The sequence below is a fragment of the Phascolarctos cinereus genome, unplaced genomic scaffold (assembly GCF_003287225.1).
Source record: "Phascolarctos cinereus isolate Bilbo 61053 unplaced genomic scaffold, phaCin_HiC Scaffold_9;HRSCAF=440, whole genome shotgun sequence".
Lineage (NCBI taxonomy): Eukaryota > Metazoa > Chordata > Mammalia > Diprotodontia > Phascolarctidae > Phascolarctos > Phascolarctos cinereus.
Window position 1 is genome coordinate 157,766,016 of NW_027556402.1, and position 18,746 is coordinate 157,784,761.

Consider the following 18,746-nt stretch of genomic DNA (forward strand, 5'->3'; position numbering starts at 1 on the left):
CTGACTCCAGGTCAAGTGCTCTCTCCACTATGCCACCCTAGCTGCCCCTAATTTTTGCATTCTTAAATGAAATGTTAAATAAAATTCACTTTTAATTGTTTTGTGGTTCTTTCCATTTACATTTTTGTAGTTGTGTATCAATATGTTACTTTCACAACTGTTTTGCTTGTTTGTGTGTCCTTCTAGACTGCTTTTTTTTTTTTAGCATTTAATAAAATCATTAAATAACTCTATTTTCTTTTCTTTTCTTTTTTTTTTTTTGGCTAGGCAACGTGGTTAAGTGACTTGCCCAGGATCACACAGCTAGTAAGTGTTATGTGTCTGAGGCTGGATTTGAACTCAGGTACTCCTGACTCCAGGGCAGGTGCTCTATCCGCTGCGCCACCTAGCTGCCCCCCTTAAATAACCCTATTTTCTTCTTTTTTTGTAGCCATACTTTTCCTACCTTCTCAAATAAAAAAGAAAAATAAATATAGTGAATATAATGAAGCACAGCAATCTATGCATTTGCCATGTCTAAAACATATCTAATTCCGCACTTTGAGTCCTTTTCCCTTCTTCCAGGAAGTGATAGTTTTTCCATCGTGTGTCCTCTGGAGTTGTGATTGGTGATTGCTTTGATAAGAATTCTTAGACATTTCAATTATTTTTCTTTACGGTGCTGTTGGAACTGTGTAAAGTGTTTCTTGTTTCTACTCACTTCATTATGCATTAGTTCATACAAGTCTTCTCAGGTTTCTCTGAAATCAACCCTTTCATTATTTCTTATGGTTCAATAATATTCTATTACATTCACGTATGTTATTTATTTAGCCACTCCACAATTGATAGGCACTCCCTTTGTTTCTAGTTCCTTGCTAACACCGCAACAAAAATCTGTTATAAATATTTTAATACATATGAGTCCTTTTCTTCTGTCTTTGATCTCTTTGAAGGTATAGGCCTAGTGGTAGAACAGTTGGGTCAAAGGTTACATACAATTTAGTGACTTTTGGAGTGTGGTTCCAAACAGCTTTCCAGAATGACTAAACCAGTTTACAGCTGTGCCTTTCAAATGACAGTCCCCTAACATTTGTCATTTTCTTTTCTGACTATCTTTGCCAATCTAGTAGATGTGAGATAGAACCTGAAAGTTCTTTTAATTTGCATTGATTTTATAGGAATTTCATTTTTTTTGTTCCCAAAGGCTGTTTAAAGTGAATTTATGCTTATTTTACTTCACCTGGGTCATTTTACTAATTTGTTTATCTCATATCTGTACCTCATTCAAAAGAATGAAGCATCAACTAGTTTTTCACCCTTTACTCCATCAATTATCCTTTTTCTTTCATGCAGCCTCAGTCTTTCTCCTGTTTTTTCTACAAACAGGCTCGATTCTATTCTCCTTTGAAAAAAAATCTGTCATTGCTTCAAGCTGTCACCACATTTTTTTGCTTACTTTTGCTGACAAATTATCGAGTATACTTTTTCCTTGTGCTACTTTCCCATCTACTCTCTTTTAATTTCTATTTCCATTTCTCAACTGAAACCACTGTGTCAAAGGTCAAAAGTAACTTTTTTTCCCTGTCAAATGAAATTTTCTCAGATTTCATCATCCTCAATCTGTTTTCTGCTGAAATTGTTTACCATTTCCTCCTTGAAAAAGTTTCTCATGCTATCTTTATTCCTAAAGTTTGTCACAAAAAAGGGATTAAACTTGTTCTGCTTAACACCTGAATGCAGAATTGGGAGTCATGGGTGGAAGTTGTAGGAAGACAACTTTAGGTTCAATGTAAGGAGAAACTTCCCAACAACCAGAGTTGTTCAAAAGTGGAAAGAGCTGCCTTGGAAGAGATCAGGTTCCCCTTCTCTTTAGGTTTTCAAAGAGATGCTGAAGCAGTTATTCAACAGTAAGCACTTATTCAGCCACTACAAAATGTCAGGCACTGTGCATTTGGCAGAGATATTGCAAGATTCCTGTTCAAGTTGGCCTTGTCTTCATCTCAGATTCTGTGATTCTGACTCTTCCATTGGTTTCTAAGATAATTACACTATTCCAGTTGTTGGAGGAAGAAATGGCAAATTACTGTTATCTTTGCCAAGAAACCCCACATGAGATCACGAAGAGTCAGACATAACTAAAAAATGACTGAGCAACAAGTTCTTATATCTCTCTGATCATTCCTTTATGTTGGTTCCTTTTCCTTCCTCAACACCCTCTAAATCAGGGCAGCTAGGTGGCATGGGGGAATGAGCTCTGGGCTTGGAATTGGGAGGAGCTGAGTTCAAATCTGGCCTCAGACACTTGACACTTACTAGCTGTGTGACACTGGGCAAGTCACTTAACCCCAATTACCTCACCAAAAAGTAAACAAAACTAAATCTAAGTTCTGAAGATTTTGTTCTTGGCCCTAATTTCTTTCTATAATTTCTCCCTTGGAAAGTTCATCTATTCTCACAGCCAGGCAAATGTATCTTAAATTTATATCTCTAATCTTGAACTCATATTTTAGCTTCAGTCTTACAGTTCCAGCTGACAACTGTATCTTAGATGTCCCGCTGTGAGATCTAAAATTCAGCATATCTGAAACTGTATTCTGCCTCTTCCCCTCAAACTCCCAAATTGTTCTTCTTTCTGATTTTCCTGTGCTGTTAATGGTACTGTGATTAATGTAGTCACCCAGGCTTAAATTTTAGGAGTCCTCTTTGATTCTTCCATCTTCCTTATCCTATACATATGATTTGTTGTCAAGTACTATAGATTCTACTTCTGAAATGTTTTTCAAATTGGTTTCCTTTTTCCTTTTAAAAAATTATAATTTTTACTTAAATTTTATTTTTTTATCATGAACTAATGTCATCAACAAATACATATTTCAATATGTAAAGGACAAAAACTCTTGTATAAGAAATCTGAATTATTACATAAATGTATTTAAAGAAATGCAGGGTGTCCCTAAAGTCCTAGTGCGGTTTTAAGCTTTGATAACACAGACATATACTTTAGCAAAGTAATAACAAAACTGCTCTATGTCCTATTTTATAAATCTTAAAAATAATTTTGTGTATTTAAATGTTTTGTTGATACTTTATGTGTGTACTAATTTTCAACCCAGTTTCTGTGATTTTGTGAAAACTTCTTCTGGCTTCTAAGATAACATATCCTGCTTCCTCTATCTCTCTGTTCTTTGCCTTTTTTTTTTCTTGATCCTAATTTATCTACCACTCCCTCATTTCCACCAAGTAGTAGCTCTCACTTATAAAAAATATGAAGTCCGGCAAAGCAAATCAAAACATTAGCTATATCTGAGGATGCCTATCTCATTTTGCATCTCTAATTCATTACTTCTCTGTTAAGAAGTGGGAGATATATGTTTCATCATTGGTCTTTCGAATGGACTTTGATCAGAATTCTGAGGTCTACCAAAATTGTTTTCTTCTATATTATTGTTATCTTTGTGTAAATTGTTCTTCTGGTTCTGCCATTTCACTCTACATCAGTTTGTTACTTTTGTTACCACTGCTACCATCAAAATGTAGGTCCTCAGTGCCTCTTGCCCTTGCTATTTTAACAGTTTATTAACTAGTTTTTGACTTCATTCTTGCTTTCTGTCCTTTCATTGTTGCTTTATTAAATCTTCCTAACGAATAATTCCTAACACATCACTTGGATAAGCCAATTAACCTTTTTGGACCTCGGTTTCTTCATCTATAAAATGAAGGGGCTGAATTGGGACACAGCATACTATGATAGGGAGCACTAGATTTAGAGTCAAAAGACCTGGGTTTGAGTTCCAGCTGTGCTGCTTACTCCTGTGTGGCCTTACAGCTGTCATTTAACCTCTCTGAGGGTCAGCTTTTTCATCTCCAAAATAGGAAGAATTGAATTCAATGATTTCTAAGATTCCTTCCAGCTATTTATGTTCATCCAAGTTCATGTAGGTAGTAAGTTGCTGAGCTGGAATTTGAACCCAGATATTCTGATTCTAAATGTAGCATTCATTTTATCCTGCTATTGGATTATAAACTTTTTGAATATAAGGACTGTTTTTTATTCATCTCTGTATTCCCATCACATATAGCATAATAATTTCTGGATAGTAGATAATAATTTATCAAATCAAAGGGGAAAATTTAACCAAAATAAATTCATTTGCGGAGTGTATTATCAATTTTTGCTTTAGATAAGAGAAATCCTATGTTGATAAGTGGTAGATACTATTTTGTGGGTTATTGTTTTGTATTAAAATTAAGGAATGATACTTTTATTTTTTATTAGGCTGGTGTGATTCATTATTTTTACATTGAAGACTGGCAACATGTGAATGAATATCGGCATACTGTCAGTGTTAGAAGGATTTTTCCTGATCCAAATGGGACCAGGTTGGCTTTCATTGATGATAAAAGCAGTGGCTTTCTGTATTGCCCTGTAAGTCCTGGTAAAAATAAATATGGACGATATTTGGAGGTTGCAAAAGATAATTACACATGAATCTTTTTGTATATAGAATATTTTAAATGCATATGTTTCACTGTAGGTAATTGACACAGTGTATGAAATTCCAAATTTTCCACCAACCATCAAATGCATTCTTTGGGAAAATTGGTCAATGGATAAAGGTGTATTTGTGGCTTATGATGATGATAAAGCGTATACTTATGTCTTTCACAAGGATACTATAGAAGGTACTATAATTTATTTCTGATTAAAATACTCAATGCCATGTATTCAAACATTGATTTTTTCCTTTTTTAAAAATTAAATTTGTTTTTGTTGCTTTTTAAATTCTAAACTGTATTCCTCCCTTTCTCCCCATCCTGTGCTAGAGAAGGATTTTTTCCTTTTATTATGAATTTAGAATCGTAAGCAAACACAAATATTTTAGTACACAAAGAACAAATATAATTGTATATGAAACCATGAACTTCTGTTCTGAAGGATTTGTTTTAAATATATATTAAATTTAACAAAGTAGTAAAAAATTTAGACTTTTATGTCCCTTTGTGAGTTTCTTTTTTATGTATTATAAAATATATTATTAATATTCTTTCTTTTTTTAAAATTACTTCTTATTAACTGCCCTTACCCTTTCATAAATAGATACCTTCCCTTCTAACAAATGAGAGTGGTCAAATAAAGCAAATCTATCCTTTAACCATATCTTTGTGTCTGGTTTTGCACCTCTGGTCCATCACCTCTTTGCCAGGAAGCTGAAGATATGCTTTATCATCACTCTTCCAAAGCCTTGACTGGTTTACTATACACACACACACACACACACACACACACACACACACACACACGCGCACACACAAACATGTGTGTGTATGTATATATATGTGTATATACATACATACATATATATGTATATATATATGTGTATGTATTGATCAATTCTGAAGCCTTTCAGAGTTGCTTTCCTTTATGTTATTATGGTTATCATGTAAGTTGTTTTTCCTTTCTGCTTATTTTACTCTATGTCATCAGTTCAAATGAATCTTCCCAGGTCTTTCAGAATTCTTAATATCTGTCATTTCTTAGAGTGCAATAATATTCCATTCCATTAACATACAAGTTTCTTTAGTTATTCACTATTTGATTGGTGCCTACATATATATATTTATATGTATATTTGGATCTTTTTGTCTTTGACCTCTTCTGGGTGGGGATCTGCCTGGTATTTCTGGTACAGTGTAGTGATTTTATGGGCATATTTCCAAATTATCAGAATGTTGGAAACAATTTAAGTTATACCAAGAATTCATTTACGTGCTTGTCCTTCCTTCCATAACTCCTCCAATATTTGCCAATGTCACCTTTTGTCATCTTTGTCAATCTAGTGGATGTGAGGGAGAACCTCTGGGTTGTTTTACTTTGCATTTCACCTTTTATTAGTGATTTGGAGCTTTTTGCATATTGTTATTGATGGATTGCATTTCTGTTTTTGGGGAAAAAAAAGCCTGTTCATATCTTTTGATCACTTAGCCATTAGGAATGGCTCAATTCACATGTTTTTGATAAAGCTGAATATAATTGCAATAAGGTTTTGTCATCGCATTTGTATGTTATTGAAATGCATGATATTTCAGTGTCAGTTTAGTCTATGTTTTCAGTTTGAAACGGCAATCCTCAGGCTATTGATCAATCACTCATTGAGTTTATAGTATTTCCTATTGTATCTAATACTTGGATCAGAATTTCAAATTGAGCTTGATAAATTAAAACTTTTATTCAGTGTATTGAGCAAGTGCTCACTGGATGACATTCAAATTAAGGGAAAATGACAGGTTTATATTAAGGACTGATGAACAATTTGACTTAAAGTATAATTTTAAGTAAAATTCAAATCTGAATGACAAAGAATTGTTCTTTTACTTTTCTGTCAGAAGAAAGCCATGAAGTATTTTAATTCACTGGGGGCTCATTATAATTTTACCCACTTGATCAATGATATGGGATATCATCATAGATAAGATTTCCTTTAACAAGATCCTTTTGGTCTTTCCATAACTAAATTCCTTTGATGACATTTAAGACCAACATATCTTTTTGCCAAATATTCTTTTGTAGAGAATAGATATTCTTTAGGTATAAATTATTTTTTCATTACATTTGTTAAATATGAATTTGAATGATGTAAAAGGGAGAAAGTAAAGGCATAGCTGGAGAGAAATGGCCAAATCATAGAAAAATCTGTCTTCTATTTAGTAGGTACCTACTGTATTTCTATTAAATTTTCATAGCTATAGAGTTCATAAATGAACTGAAAATTTATGTAAAGAGGAGAGATGATGGGAGTTACATTTCTGAATATTTGAAGAATGAACATTTCCACAGATATCCTCACTGATTATACTGACATATACACTAGTGTATTTTATGTTTTATCAGTCATTGGGGAAGGATTAGATATAAAAACTTCTAAAAATAATTTTCTGATTTTATAATATAGGGTCCAAGGTAATCTTGGCAGGAGGCACAAAGGTTCCCTTTTCCCATAAGCCTTTGCTTTTGTATAATGGAGAATTAACCTGCCAGACACAGAGTGGAAAAATAAACAATATTTTCCTTAGCACCCATGGCTTTCTTAACAATTGTACAGACTCAAAAAGTAGTGAGCTGAGACATATACTGATGCAAACTTTAATGCTGAAAAGGTAAGTCTCCTTTTTATTTTGTTGAGAATAATCCTCTACTTTTGTTGTCTGGTGTGATATTATTATCTAGTATTTTATATATATTATTTACCTATGAATTGATCAGAAAATAATCATAACAAATTATCTTAAGTCCTTCAAAGTTTTAGATATTCCTTGAGTTCCAATATCTAACATATGGATGACTAGTCATTTATTCCCTTTCTTCTTTTTCCCCTTGCCCAGCTATCCTGCAGCCAATCCATATGTTCCACAAAATCACAAAATCTGAGAGTTGGAAAGGACTTGATGGATTATCTGGCCCAACCTGTACCTGAACAAGAATTCTTTTCATAAAACATTCATGTGCTCATATAACTTCTACTTGAAGACCTCTAGTGAAGGGAAAACTACTCACTCCCAAAACTGATCATTCCACTTTTGGATAGTTCTAGTTGTTAGTTTTTCTTATTCAAAACTCTTCACAACCTGGCCTCCTCCTTTCTTTCCAGTATTTTTATACATTACTCTCCCAGAAAGATTGACATTCTTGTTTTTCCTTACACAAAATATTCCATCTCCCAAATCTAGGCATTTTCATTGACTGTCCCCATGCCTGGAAATCTCTCCATCCTTATCTCTGCCTCCTGACTTCCCTGGCTTTCTCCAAGTCCTTGCTAAGTCCCCAGTTTGACTCTGAGCTCCTTGAGAGCAGGGTCTGTCTTCTGCATTTCTTTGTATCCCCAGTGTTTAGCATGTTACCTGGCACAGAATAGAATATTGCATATATGATTATTGACTGATTAACTCTATGGTTTTTTGAGAATGCCAACTCTCTCTGAGTGGCCATTCTTGGGTTATTAGTCTGTGAGGTATGGTTAGCTCAGAGTAACTCAAAGTCTCTATTCCACTGGAAAACCCTGCTTCTTTCCTGAATGAGCCACATTTTAATGAGTCATCATACAATAATTATCTTATCATCCAAGCAAACAGATATTCAATACTTAACTATATAAATGGTTTTTTAAAAATTATGTGTAGAATCAACATAAGAATAAAATGAACAACATATTTAAGTACCATCTTGTAGTTGCATGCCCATAGCTTTTCCCAGGCTCTTGCTGCCCACAACTCAGAAATTTCAGAAAGATACAGTTCAGGAGTCTAGAACTAAATGTGCTAAACCTACTATATGTCACTATCCTCAGTCCAAGCAAGAGTTTTTCCTAAAGCTGCTCTACTTAATGGCCTTCCAGGGCATCAATGTCCAGATATGGTGTAGGATAGAAAATTAGGAGCTGAAGTGGGCTTTTAATGCCTGTTGTTTTCTGATTACGGTCATTGATCATTCATGTCAACCTCTGACCCTTTTCTTTTACTGTTTCCTGGCTTAATTGCTCATTGACTGGAATTTCTAGGACTATTGCCTATTTGTGGCTAATAGAATACTGTAGTGCAGTCTAGGACAGGACGCTGACATGGAGCAAGACTCTGTCCATCCCAATCACTATCTTGCTTCTTTGTCCCTTTGGTCCTTCAGTTGACCAGATTGTCCTTGTGTGTTCAAGTTTTCCAGTGGTCAATAATTATGGCATTCCTCTTTTGGTCTCCCCCAGAGTTGGATTTGGTAACTACTTTCTCTTTTCCCATCACATAGTCAATACAAGATGAGTAGGGTAGAATCAGGTTATTATATTTATAAGAGAGATTTCTTACCTATTATGGAAACTTGTGAGATCTAGTAAGTTTTTGTATTTACTTTATTTGAATACTTGAATTAGCATTGCAGATGCCTTACTACAAAATGTAGTAATGATTACATATAAGCGTTTCAATGGTGACAGATACAAGAGTGGACATTTTTGAAAAGAGGAGTTGGGAAGAGAAGAGGGAGAAAAAGTCTATTGGACCAAGTAGTCCTTCCTGTCCAGGTGTTTGTTTTTGGTGAGAGCTAAGTAGCCTGGCTGATTCCCTTTGGGGAAATCAAATAGACTTTGTTGTGCTCAAGTGACAGATAGATGTGTAAACGTATGATGTGATCCCACTTTAGACAGAAGAGAGATACAACTAGGAATGGTGAAACTGATAGAATGTCTAGGGAAGGTGAAAAAAAAAGGCTGCCTTCATCTCCACTTAACTAATAGGGTGTCCTCTAGGAGAAACACAGAAGTGACCTTTTCCTGTACTTAGTGCAGCTGAGTGACTGCATTGTTTGTGGACGAGTTAACTTTTTTACCCAGCTACCTGCAGAGCAATGGATGGGACTGGAAGAAATTTAGAACTGAATTTTCAGTTTCTTGTCTTCTCTGTTGCTTGAGGGATTAGAATGGCAACTAAATGAATGTTGTGATGTTTGGTACACATGGACAATCTTCTGATATTAGTATGTTTATGTATTCTTATTCCACTAAATGCTTTCTAAAGTTATAAACTTAACAGAATGATCTGCTGAAACACAGACAAGAAGATAGGAAGGAAAGAAAGTAATTAGTAGAGAGAGCATGAGTCCAGAAATTTCATTGGTAGACACAAATAGAATACATACTGGTGTCAGAATCCAGAATAAGTCCAATGTATTAGGCAATAAGTGAGTGAATCACGATTAGCAGTGCCTCTTTGTGGTTGCTGCAAGTGGAACCAGCTTTATTTTTTCATTCCTATTTGCTAATACCATGCTTTTGTATTGAATTGTGAAACTTACAGGAAACTGTTTAAATTTAGCATTCTTAGTTTGAGAAGTGTGAAATTCTCAGGGCATCCTCTGCCTGTTCATTAAGCCTGGACTGTTTCATAGAAGTTAACCTTTTATTTTCTTTAGTAATCACATTGAGAAAGGCAGGGGCTGCTTAATTTATTGATTTACAATTGATCACTTAGTTATAAATTGGTGGGGGAAAGGAAATCTGGTGTATTGTGTTCAATTCTGTGCACCACGTTTTAGGAAAAACTAAAGTTGCGAAGGAGACCAGGTTGGTGAGGGGACTGGAGGCCATGTCAGATGAAGATCTGATGAAGTAACCAGATATTTCGAATGAAAATGAAGATTTAGGAAAACATACATATAGCAGTCCTTATTACTGTAATAGGGATGTGCTCTCTTTCTTCCCTTTTTGCATCACTGCCAAAGCTAGTTCTACCCTTTCTTCCTCCCTCAGAGATTTTAGGAGAGGCATGGGGAAGCCTGAATATTATTGGCATATTCTCTTTAAATGGCACAGAAGGAGGGAAAAATGTAAAGGGAAAGAGAGCTCCAGTGACCTTTCTAGACTCCCCCAAACTCTCTCCCAGTTCTGAGATTCTGTAAAAGAGCAAGTGCCATTGACTGCTAAAGTGATGTGTAACCTCACCTTGAAACCTGCTTCAGACTTTCCAAAAGGCTCTGCCTTTCTCATCATTTTCTAGTTAAGCCCTTTTCCTCAAATACTTTAATTGAAGTTAAGTTTTAAGACTTTCTTGTTGTTTTTCTTAATTACTAGTATCACAGCAGCTGCAATAGTGCACACAGCACTGGGCCTGTAATCAGGATGATCAGAATTCAAATCCAGCCTCAAATACTTAATAGTTGTGTGACACTGAGCAAGTCACTTAACCTCTGTCTGCCTCAGTTTCTTCAGGTGTTAAATGGAAATGATAATAATACCTACCTTCCAGAGTTGTTAATGAGGATTAAATGAGATAATAGTTGAAAAGTGGTTAGCACAGTGCCTGGCACATAGTACATGCTTCATAAATGCTTATTCCCTTCTCTTCCTTTCCCTTCCTCCCACTCATTTTCATTGCAAATGTACAATAACCCAGCTCCATTGTGGATTTGAAAGGCTGTTGTGGGCTAGCCTGAGAACCTAACTATCATTAATAATGTTATTTCAGTGGGAATAGTCTCAGTTACAAGTAAACTTTTGGAATTTTTGTAAGTTGAGGATTTCCTCTTTATTGTGAACAGCATTCACTATGAGTATAGTGAGTATGTATGTGTATATATACATATATATCAGATTTCTAAATTGCTATACAAAAACAAAGTAAAGATAGATTTCTATACCCCATTGCTTGTATATCTTATTTCCCAGTTGCATGTAAAAGCAATTTTTAACATTTGTTTTTAAAACTTTTGGTTCCAAATTCTTTCCCTTCCTCCCCACCCACCTTCATTGAGAAGGCAAGCAACTCAGTATAGGTTATACATGTGTAGTTGTGCAAAATGCTTCCATAATAGTCATGTTGTGGAAAACGAACTATAGTTCCTTCCATCCTATCCTGTCCCTTGTTTATTCTATTCTCTCCTTTGACCCTGTCCCTCTTTAGAAGTGTTTGCTTCTGATTATTCCCTCTCCCAATCTGCCTTCCCTTCTATCATCCCCCTTTCTTATTCCCTTCCGCCCTATTTTCCTGTAGGGTAAGATAGATTTCCATACCCAACTGAGTGTGTATGTTATTCCCTCCTTAAGCCAAATTTGATGAGAGTAAGATTCACTCATACCCTTTTACCTCCCCCCCTCCTTCCCTCTACTGTAAAAGCTTTTTATCTGTTTTATGTGAGATAATTTACCCCATTCTAACTTTCTCTTTCTCCTGCCAGCATAATCTTCTCTTACCCCTTAATTTTATTTTTTAGGTATTATCCCTTCATATTCAATTCACCTTGTACCCTCTGTGTGTGTGTGTGTGTGTGTGTGTGTGTGTATGTGTGTACTCTTTCTAACCCTCCTAATATTGAGAAAAGTCTCATAAGTTACAAATATCATCTTTCCATGTAAGAATGTAAACAGTTCAACTTTAATAAGTCCCTTATGATTTCTCTTTCCTGTTTAGCTTTTCATGCTTTTTTTGAATCTTGTATTTGAAAGTCAGATTTTCTATTCAGCACTGGTCTTTTCATCAAGAATACTTGAAAGTCTTCTATTTCATTGAATATCCATTTTTTCCCCTGAAGGAGTATACTCAGTTTTGCTGGGTAGGTGATTCTTGGTTTTAGTCCTAGCTCTTTTGACTTCCGGAATATCATAGGGCTAAGATGTTTTAAAGTAAGGTTTTCATATCAAGAATTTTTTATAACAAACAAAGGAATCATTTTTATGTTAATCCTCATTGTTAATTTATGAGTTAAGATTTTGTCTCATGTGTCAGTTGATCGATAAACATTTAAATGCCTAACATATTCCAGGTATTTTGCTGGATTCTGAAGATACAAATACAAGAATGAAGTAGTTTCTCAAAGAACTTACATTCTGCCATGAGATATAACATGGAAACATATATAAAATGAAAACAAGGTCATTTTGGTAGGAAAGGCCCTAGCAATGGGGGAAAGGGGAGATGAGGAAAGACTTTGTGTATAAGCAGTTGCTTGAGCTGAGTTTCAAAGGAAGCTAGACATTCTTAGAAGTGGAAGTGAAATGAAAATGAATTCCAGGGATGAGGGACAGTGCAAAGATGCATATATGAGAAGGAATATCACATGTGAGGAAGAGTAAATAGGGTAGTCTGACTAGACCAAAGAGTTTGGGAAGGGAGTAATGTATACCAAGGCTAGAAAAGTAGGACAGGACCAGGTTGTAAAGAGTTTTAGAAAGCAAACAGAGTCTATATTTGATCCTAAAGGCAGTAGGAAGCTGTTGAAGTTTATTAACTTGGAAGTGACTTGGTAAGGTCTGAGCTTTAGGAAAATCACTTTAATAGCTTCATGGAGGATGGATTGGAGTTAGAAGATTCTTTAGTCAGGGAGATCAAATAGGAGAGTATTTTAAATAGTCTACCTAGAAGTGATGAAGGCTTGAAATAGGGTGGTAGCTATGTGGGTAGAGAGAAAAATAATGTTTGCAAGAGGCATTTTAGAGGTAGAAATGACAAGATTTACCAAGTGATTGGATAAGTGGGGTGAATGAGAATGAAGAGTTGAGAATAATGCCAGGGTTGTGAACTTGGGTGATGGGTGACTGGAAAGATGGTGACTTCTGGTTCTTGTAACATAAAGAGAAAAATTTGAAATGGGTAGTTTTTTTGGAAAAGATAATGAACTCTGTTTTGGACCTATTGAGATGACCATTGCTGTGTGAACAGGTGGAGTGGAAGAGTAAGGAGTTGAAGAGATTGAAGAATTGAGATATTATTAAGGAATTTGAGGGGATATGAACATGTATATTGCAGTCCCCTAATGTAACTGGACAAATAAATTTCTCCTGCCTACTATAGATTTTCTGAAGCATGGGAAGTATGCAAACTTCTGAATGAAACATCTGCTTGGAATGAATTGGGCAGTGCCTGTCTGCATCACATGGAAGTGGAATTTGCCACACGTGTGTATCGTACAATTAGGAATGTTGGGATGGTGATGTCATTGGAACAAATAAAAGTAAGTTATGGAAATTTATATATGTTGTGTGAGAATATGGGAAAAGATTGCTTAATATGGTTATGTTGTCATTAGTTAAACATAGGGACAACGTTACAAATAGAATAATGAGGAACTGCCAATGTGATGTGATTTGAATGGTCCTGAAAGGATATTCTGTCCACTTACATTTTCTCCATTGACCTAGAATGTCTGAAATTTCTGTTTTGGGGGTCATTTCTTAAGGGAATTCTTGAAAATGTGTAATTTAATTGGGTTAAAATATGCTTTAATGGAGAGAATATTGGATTAGCAGTTAGAAAACCTAAGGTCCGATGTGTGACTTGCAAAAGTCTCAGTCATTCTAAACCTATATATTTGCATCTATAAAATACTGGGTTTAGACTAGATAATCTTTAAGGTCCCTTCTAGTTCTAACATTCTATCATCCATGTTATTAGATTACCTCAGAGGGACATATATCAGTTAAGCAACAATCCATTACCACTTAGCAGAGAACAGGGCCTGACAGGATTAACATTGTAGAAAAGGTACATTTTAATTAGGGAAAATGAAGAGGTAAAGGTTGAGAGAATGCTGGAGGAAAGGCTTTCTGTAAGTCACTGAAGTGGGGGACTATGAGTAACCAGAGAAGGCATGAGGGAATACAGAAAGTCATGGGGAAAGGTGTTACTAAAAAGGGCCATGACTGTCAATATATGTGACATTTGACATCTATAGTTTCCTTTTACCCTTTGCCCCTTCACAAGAGGTGGAAGCTATGTTTCATTATTTACAATCTAGAACATAGGTGTCAAATTCTAGGCACTACCATAGACCACAGGTAGGCTGCAAATTTCCCAAGTGGCTTGAACTAGATTTAAATGTAATTGGGAAATGTCAAACAAACTAAGTAAAATACAATACAATATAAATAATGTTAATTTGTTGTTTTCTAAATTAATATGTGTCTGCACTTATCCATTTCTATTTGAGTTTGACAACTGATCTAGAACCAATAATGTTCATTGGATTTAACCTGAATTCATATGTTTTATACTGTTTTCATTCACATTATTATAATAATTGTGAATATTGCTCTCCTCGTTGTGCCTTCAATCTGCATTGGTTCATATGAATTTTCCAGGATGTTCCTTGAAATTTCTTTTTTTTCCCCCCATTCAAAAAGCAGTTACTGAGTACCCACAAGTGAAAAAACTAAGTACTTTGAAGCAAAGAAAAAACGAAACAATCCCTGCCCTCAGGAAGCCTGCATTATGTTGGGAGAAAATATGTCCATGGATAAATAAGTATAAAATACATAACAAATAAATACAAAGTAATTTTGGTGGTAGGGCACTTACAGCAGGGGGATCATGATAGGCCTCAAATAGGTGGCACTTGACCTAATTCTTGAAAGAAGCCAAGGATTCTAGGTAGCAGAAATTAAAGAGGGACTTCATGAATTATTTGCTGTCTCTTACAGTGTAATACTCTTCAATTACATTCGTGTGCCACATTTTGTTCAGCCATCTCCCAATTGATGTGTACACACTTTGTTTCCAATTGAGTGTAAGCTCTTTGAGGGCAGAAACTATTTCTTCATTTTTGCTTTTGTGTGCTCTTTTTTGTTTTTGTATTTTGTAGCACAGTGCCTGGCACATTTTGTTGGTAAGTTGTATCTAACTCTTTGTGACCCCATTTGAAATTTTCTTGGCAAAGATACTGGAGTGGCTTGCCATTATCTTCTCCAACTCATTTTACAGATGAGATAACTGAGGCAAACAGGGTTAAATGACTTGCCCAGGGTCACGCAGCTGGTGTGTGCCTGAGGTCAGACTTTAACTCAGGAAGTTGGGCCTTCCTGAGTCCAGGCTTGACCCTCTATTGTGCCTTCTAGCTGCCCTTGTGCCTTATGTGTCTGGCACATACTGGATGCTTAATGAATGCTTGTTGATTGATTTCCAGTGTTTTGATACTGCAGAAGTGCTGCTACTAATGTTTTAGCATTGTTGGTGTGGGACCCCTGCTTAATATCCTTGGATAAAATCCTTTAAGACCAAGTCTCCTGAGTTGTATTGTTGTCACAGTCCTCTAGAACTGTCTGGAAAGGTGGCATAGGATTGTAAATGAGAAGACTGGATGAAGCTCATGACTATTATAATTTAAAAGATCTGACAGTTCCTAATTGTTTCAATTAAATTATTCATATCCTGCTACTATTCTCCTTCATCTATGGCTCATATGAGTAAAGTTTCAAAGGAAGGATGGGGCTGAGAAATTTTGGACTCAGTACAGTTCCTTAAAAACAATAAGATCTGGCTGCTGATTAGATATGTGACATGAGTGAGGAGTGAGGCTAACACTGAACCTTATGTAACTGACTGTAAAGATGGTAATGTCTTCAACAGTAATAAGGAAATTTAGAAGAGGGGTAAGTTTTGAAGATGGAATTCCAGCTGAGCTATTTAAAATCCTAAAAGATGTTGCTGTTAAACTGCTTGAATCAATATGCCAGCAAATTTGGAAAACTCAACAGTGGCTACAGGATTGGAAAATATCAGTTTACATCCCAATCATAAAGAAGGACCATGCTGAGAAATGTTCAAATTACCAAACAATTGTATTCATTTCACATGCCAGCAAGGTTAAGATTCTCCCAGGTAGGCTTCAGCAATATGTGAACTGAGAATTACCAGAAGAGCAGTCTGATTTTTGAAGAGGCAGAGGAACTAGAGACTAAATTGTCAACATTTACTGGATTATGGAGAAAGCAAGGAAGTTCCAGAAAAACACCTATTGCTTAATTGACTACACTAAAACTTTTGACTATGTGAATCACAATAAAATGTGGCAAATCTTCAGAGATGGGAGTACCAGATCATCTTACTTGTCTCCTGAAGAACCTGTATGTGGGCCAACAAGCAGCAGTTAGAACTGAACATGGAACAAATGGCTGGTTTAAGATTGGAAAAGGAGTATGACAAAGCCATATATTGTCACTTTATTTATTTGACTTATATGCTGAGTACAGCATGTGAAATGCCAGGCTGGATGAATCAAAAGCCAGAATTAAGATTGATGGGAGAAATGTCCACCATCTCCAGATCTGCAGATGATACCACTCTGATGGCAGAAAGTGAAGAAGAATTAAGAAGCCTCTTGATGAGAGTTAAAGAGGACAGTGTAAAAGCTGGCTTGCAAAAGAAAAAAAAAGCTGCCTTGCAGCTTGACCAAAAAAAAAAAAAGATCATGACAATTGGTCCTATCACTTCCTGGCAGACAGAGGGAGAAGAAATGGAAGCAGTATCAGATGTTATATTCTCAGGCTCAAAGATCACTTCAAATGGTTACTGCATCCATGAATTTAAAAGGTGCTTACTTCTTGGAAGGAAGGCTATGGCAGATCTGGATAGCATACTAAAGGACAGAGACATCACCTTGCCAATAAAGGTCCATATAGTCAAAACTATGGTTTCCCCAGGAGCAATATATGGACTATGAGGAAAGCTGAGCACTGAAGAATTGACACTTTCAAATTGTGGTGCTGGAGAAGACTTTTGAGAATCTCTTGGACAATAAGGAGATCAAATCAGTCAGTATTTAAAGAAATTAATTCAGACTATTCACTGGAAGATCAAATACTGAAGCTGAAACTTAAATACTTCTGCCATATAATGAGAAGACAGGACTCATTGGAAAAGACTCTGATGTTGGGAGAGATTGAAGGCAGGAGGAAAAAAGGATGGGAAAGGATGAGATGGATAGATAATGTCATGGAAACAATGAATGTGAACTTGCACAGACTTTGAGAGATAGTGGAGGATAGAAAGGATTGGCGTGCCATAGTCCATGAACTCATGAAGAGTCAGATGCGACTGAATAGCTGAATACTACCAAGTTTTGGGGAAAAATAATGAATTTTGTTTTGGACATGTTGAGTTTAAGATGCATGTGGGATACCCAATTAGAGATGTCTAATAGGCAGTTCTAATCCTTGCCCTGCTATTAATTAGTGCTGTTCCCCTTGAATTACACTGCATTTACTTATCTGTGTAAATGTTGTATTACCCCACTAGAATATAAATTCTTTTAAGACTTGGACTGTTTAGTTTTTTTCTTTGTATTCCCAGAGCCTGTCACAGTACTTTGCATTAAATAAATATTTGTTGAATTAAATTGAATTGGCTCCATGTTCTTAGTGCAATTAGGCAATTCTCAGTCTTACAATAAAAATGCAATATAGTGAATTATATAATGGCATGTCACATAATAAGATGTCCTGCAAAAATACATGAAAGTACAAAGCCCTATGATTTTATTACTTATAGGATCTTAGGCTTAGAGATAGAAGATACCTTACAGGTCATGGGATTTGCCCAAGGTCACACAGTTAGTACATGGTAGAATCAGAATTCGAATGTAGGACTTTTGACTCCATATCCAGTACTCCTGCCACCATACCATGATGTCTCTTACAGACTGCATGCTTTATATCCTAAATCTACTTTTCAGAGTGGAGCCAAGATGGTAGAGAAAAAGCAGGAAGTTGCCTGAGCTCTCCCCAATTTCCTTCAAAACAACTTAAAATCAAGCCTCAAAATGAATTCTGGAGCAACAGAACCCACAAAAACACAGAGTGAAACAATTTTCTAGCCCAGGATAACTTAAAAGGACCACAGGAAAAGTATGTCTTGCTTGGGCAAAAGAGGAGCATAGCCCAGTACAGGTCATGTTCAGGCAAGCCAGTAGGAGGCCCTTAGCCCCAGCACAGATCAGCAACCAAGGCCCTGTGGTCCCTGATCAGCTGGCCAGTGGCACAGAGTGCCAGTTGTGAGTCCTCAAACCCCAGTGCAGTATGTGAGCCACCAGCCCTGGAGTTCTCCTTCTGGCACAATAGGTGAACCTCCATCCCTCGAGGCCCCAGCACAGCAAGCCAGTGACCAGACCCCTGGCCCCTGGTGCACAAGCTTGAGGTAGTGCTTCTTTTACTCCAGGAATACAGCTCAACTTTAAGTCATGAAATAGGCTGGAAAATGAGCAAAAACCAAACAAACAAAAAGCCCTGACCATAGAGAGCTACTGTGTGACAAGGAACATCAAAACACAAACTCAGAAGAGGACAACAATGTCAAAATGCCTATATGTGAAGCCTCAAAGAGAAAGATGAATTGGTCTCAGGCCGAAAAAGTCCTTCTGGAAGAGCTCAAAAAGAACTTTAAAAAGCAAATAAGGGAGGTAGAAGATTGGGTAAAGAAATGATAGTTATGCAAGAGAATCATGAAAAAAGACTAAAAAA

General features: G+C 36.1%; 1 protein-coding gene across 1 annotated transcript in view; it reads left to right on the top strand.

Annotated features, from left to right (window-relative positions):
* The window catches only part of LOC110211898 (WD repeat-containing protein 19-like), a 180,673-nt gene that overhangs the window by 68,002 nt on the left and 93,925 nt on the right, over positions 1-18,746 (top strand). Inside the window, exons 15-18 of the mRNA XM_020991511.2 lie at positions 4,259-4,408; positions 4,518-4,665; positions 6,933-7,137; positions 13,309-13,468. Coding sequence (XP_020847170.1) covers positions 4,259-4,408; positions 4,518-4,665; positions 6,933-7,137; positions 13,309-13,468 — 663 coding nt within the window. The remainder of the gene's footprint in view (positions 1-4,258; positions 4,409-4,517; positions 4,666-6,932; positions 7,138-13,308; positions 13,469-18,746) is intronic.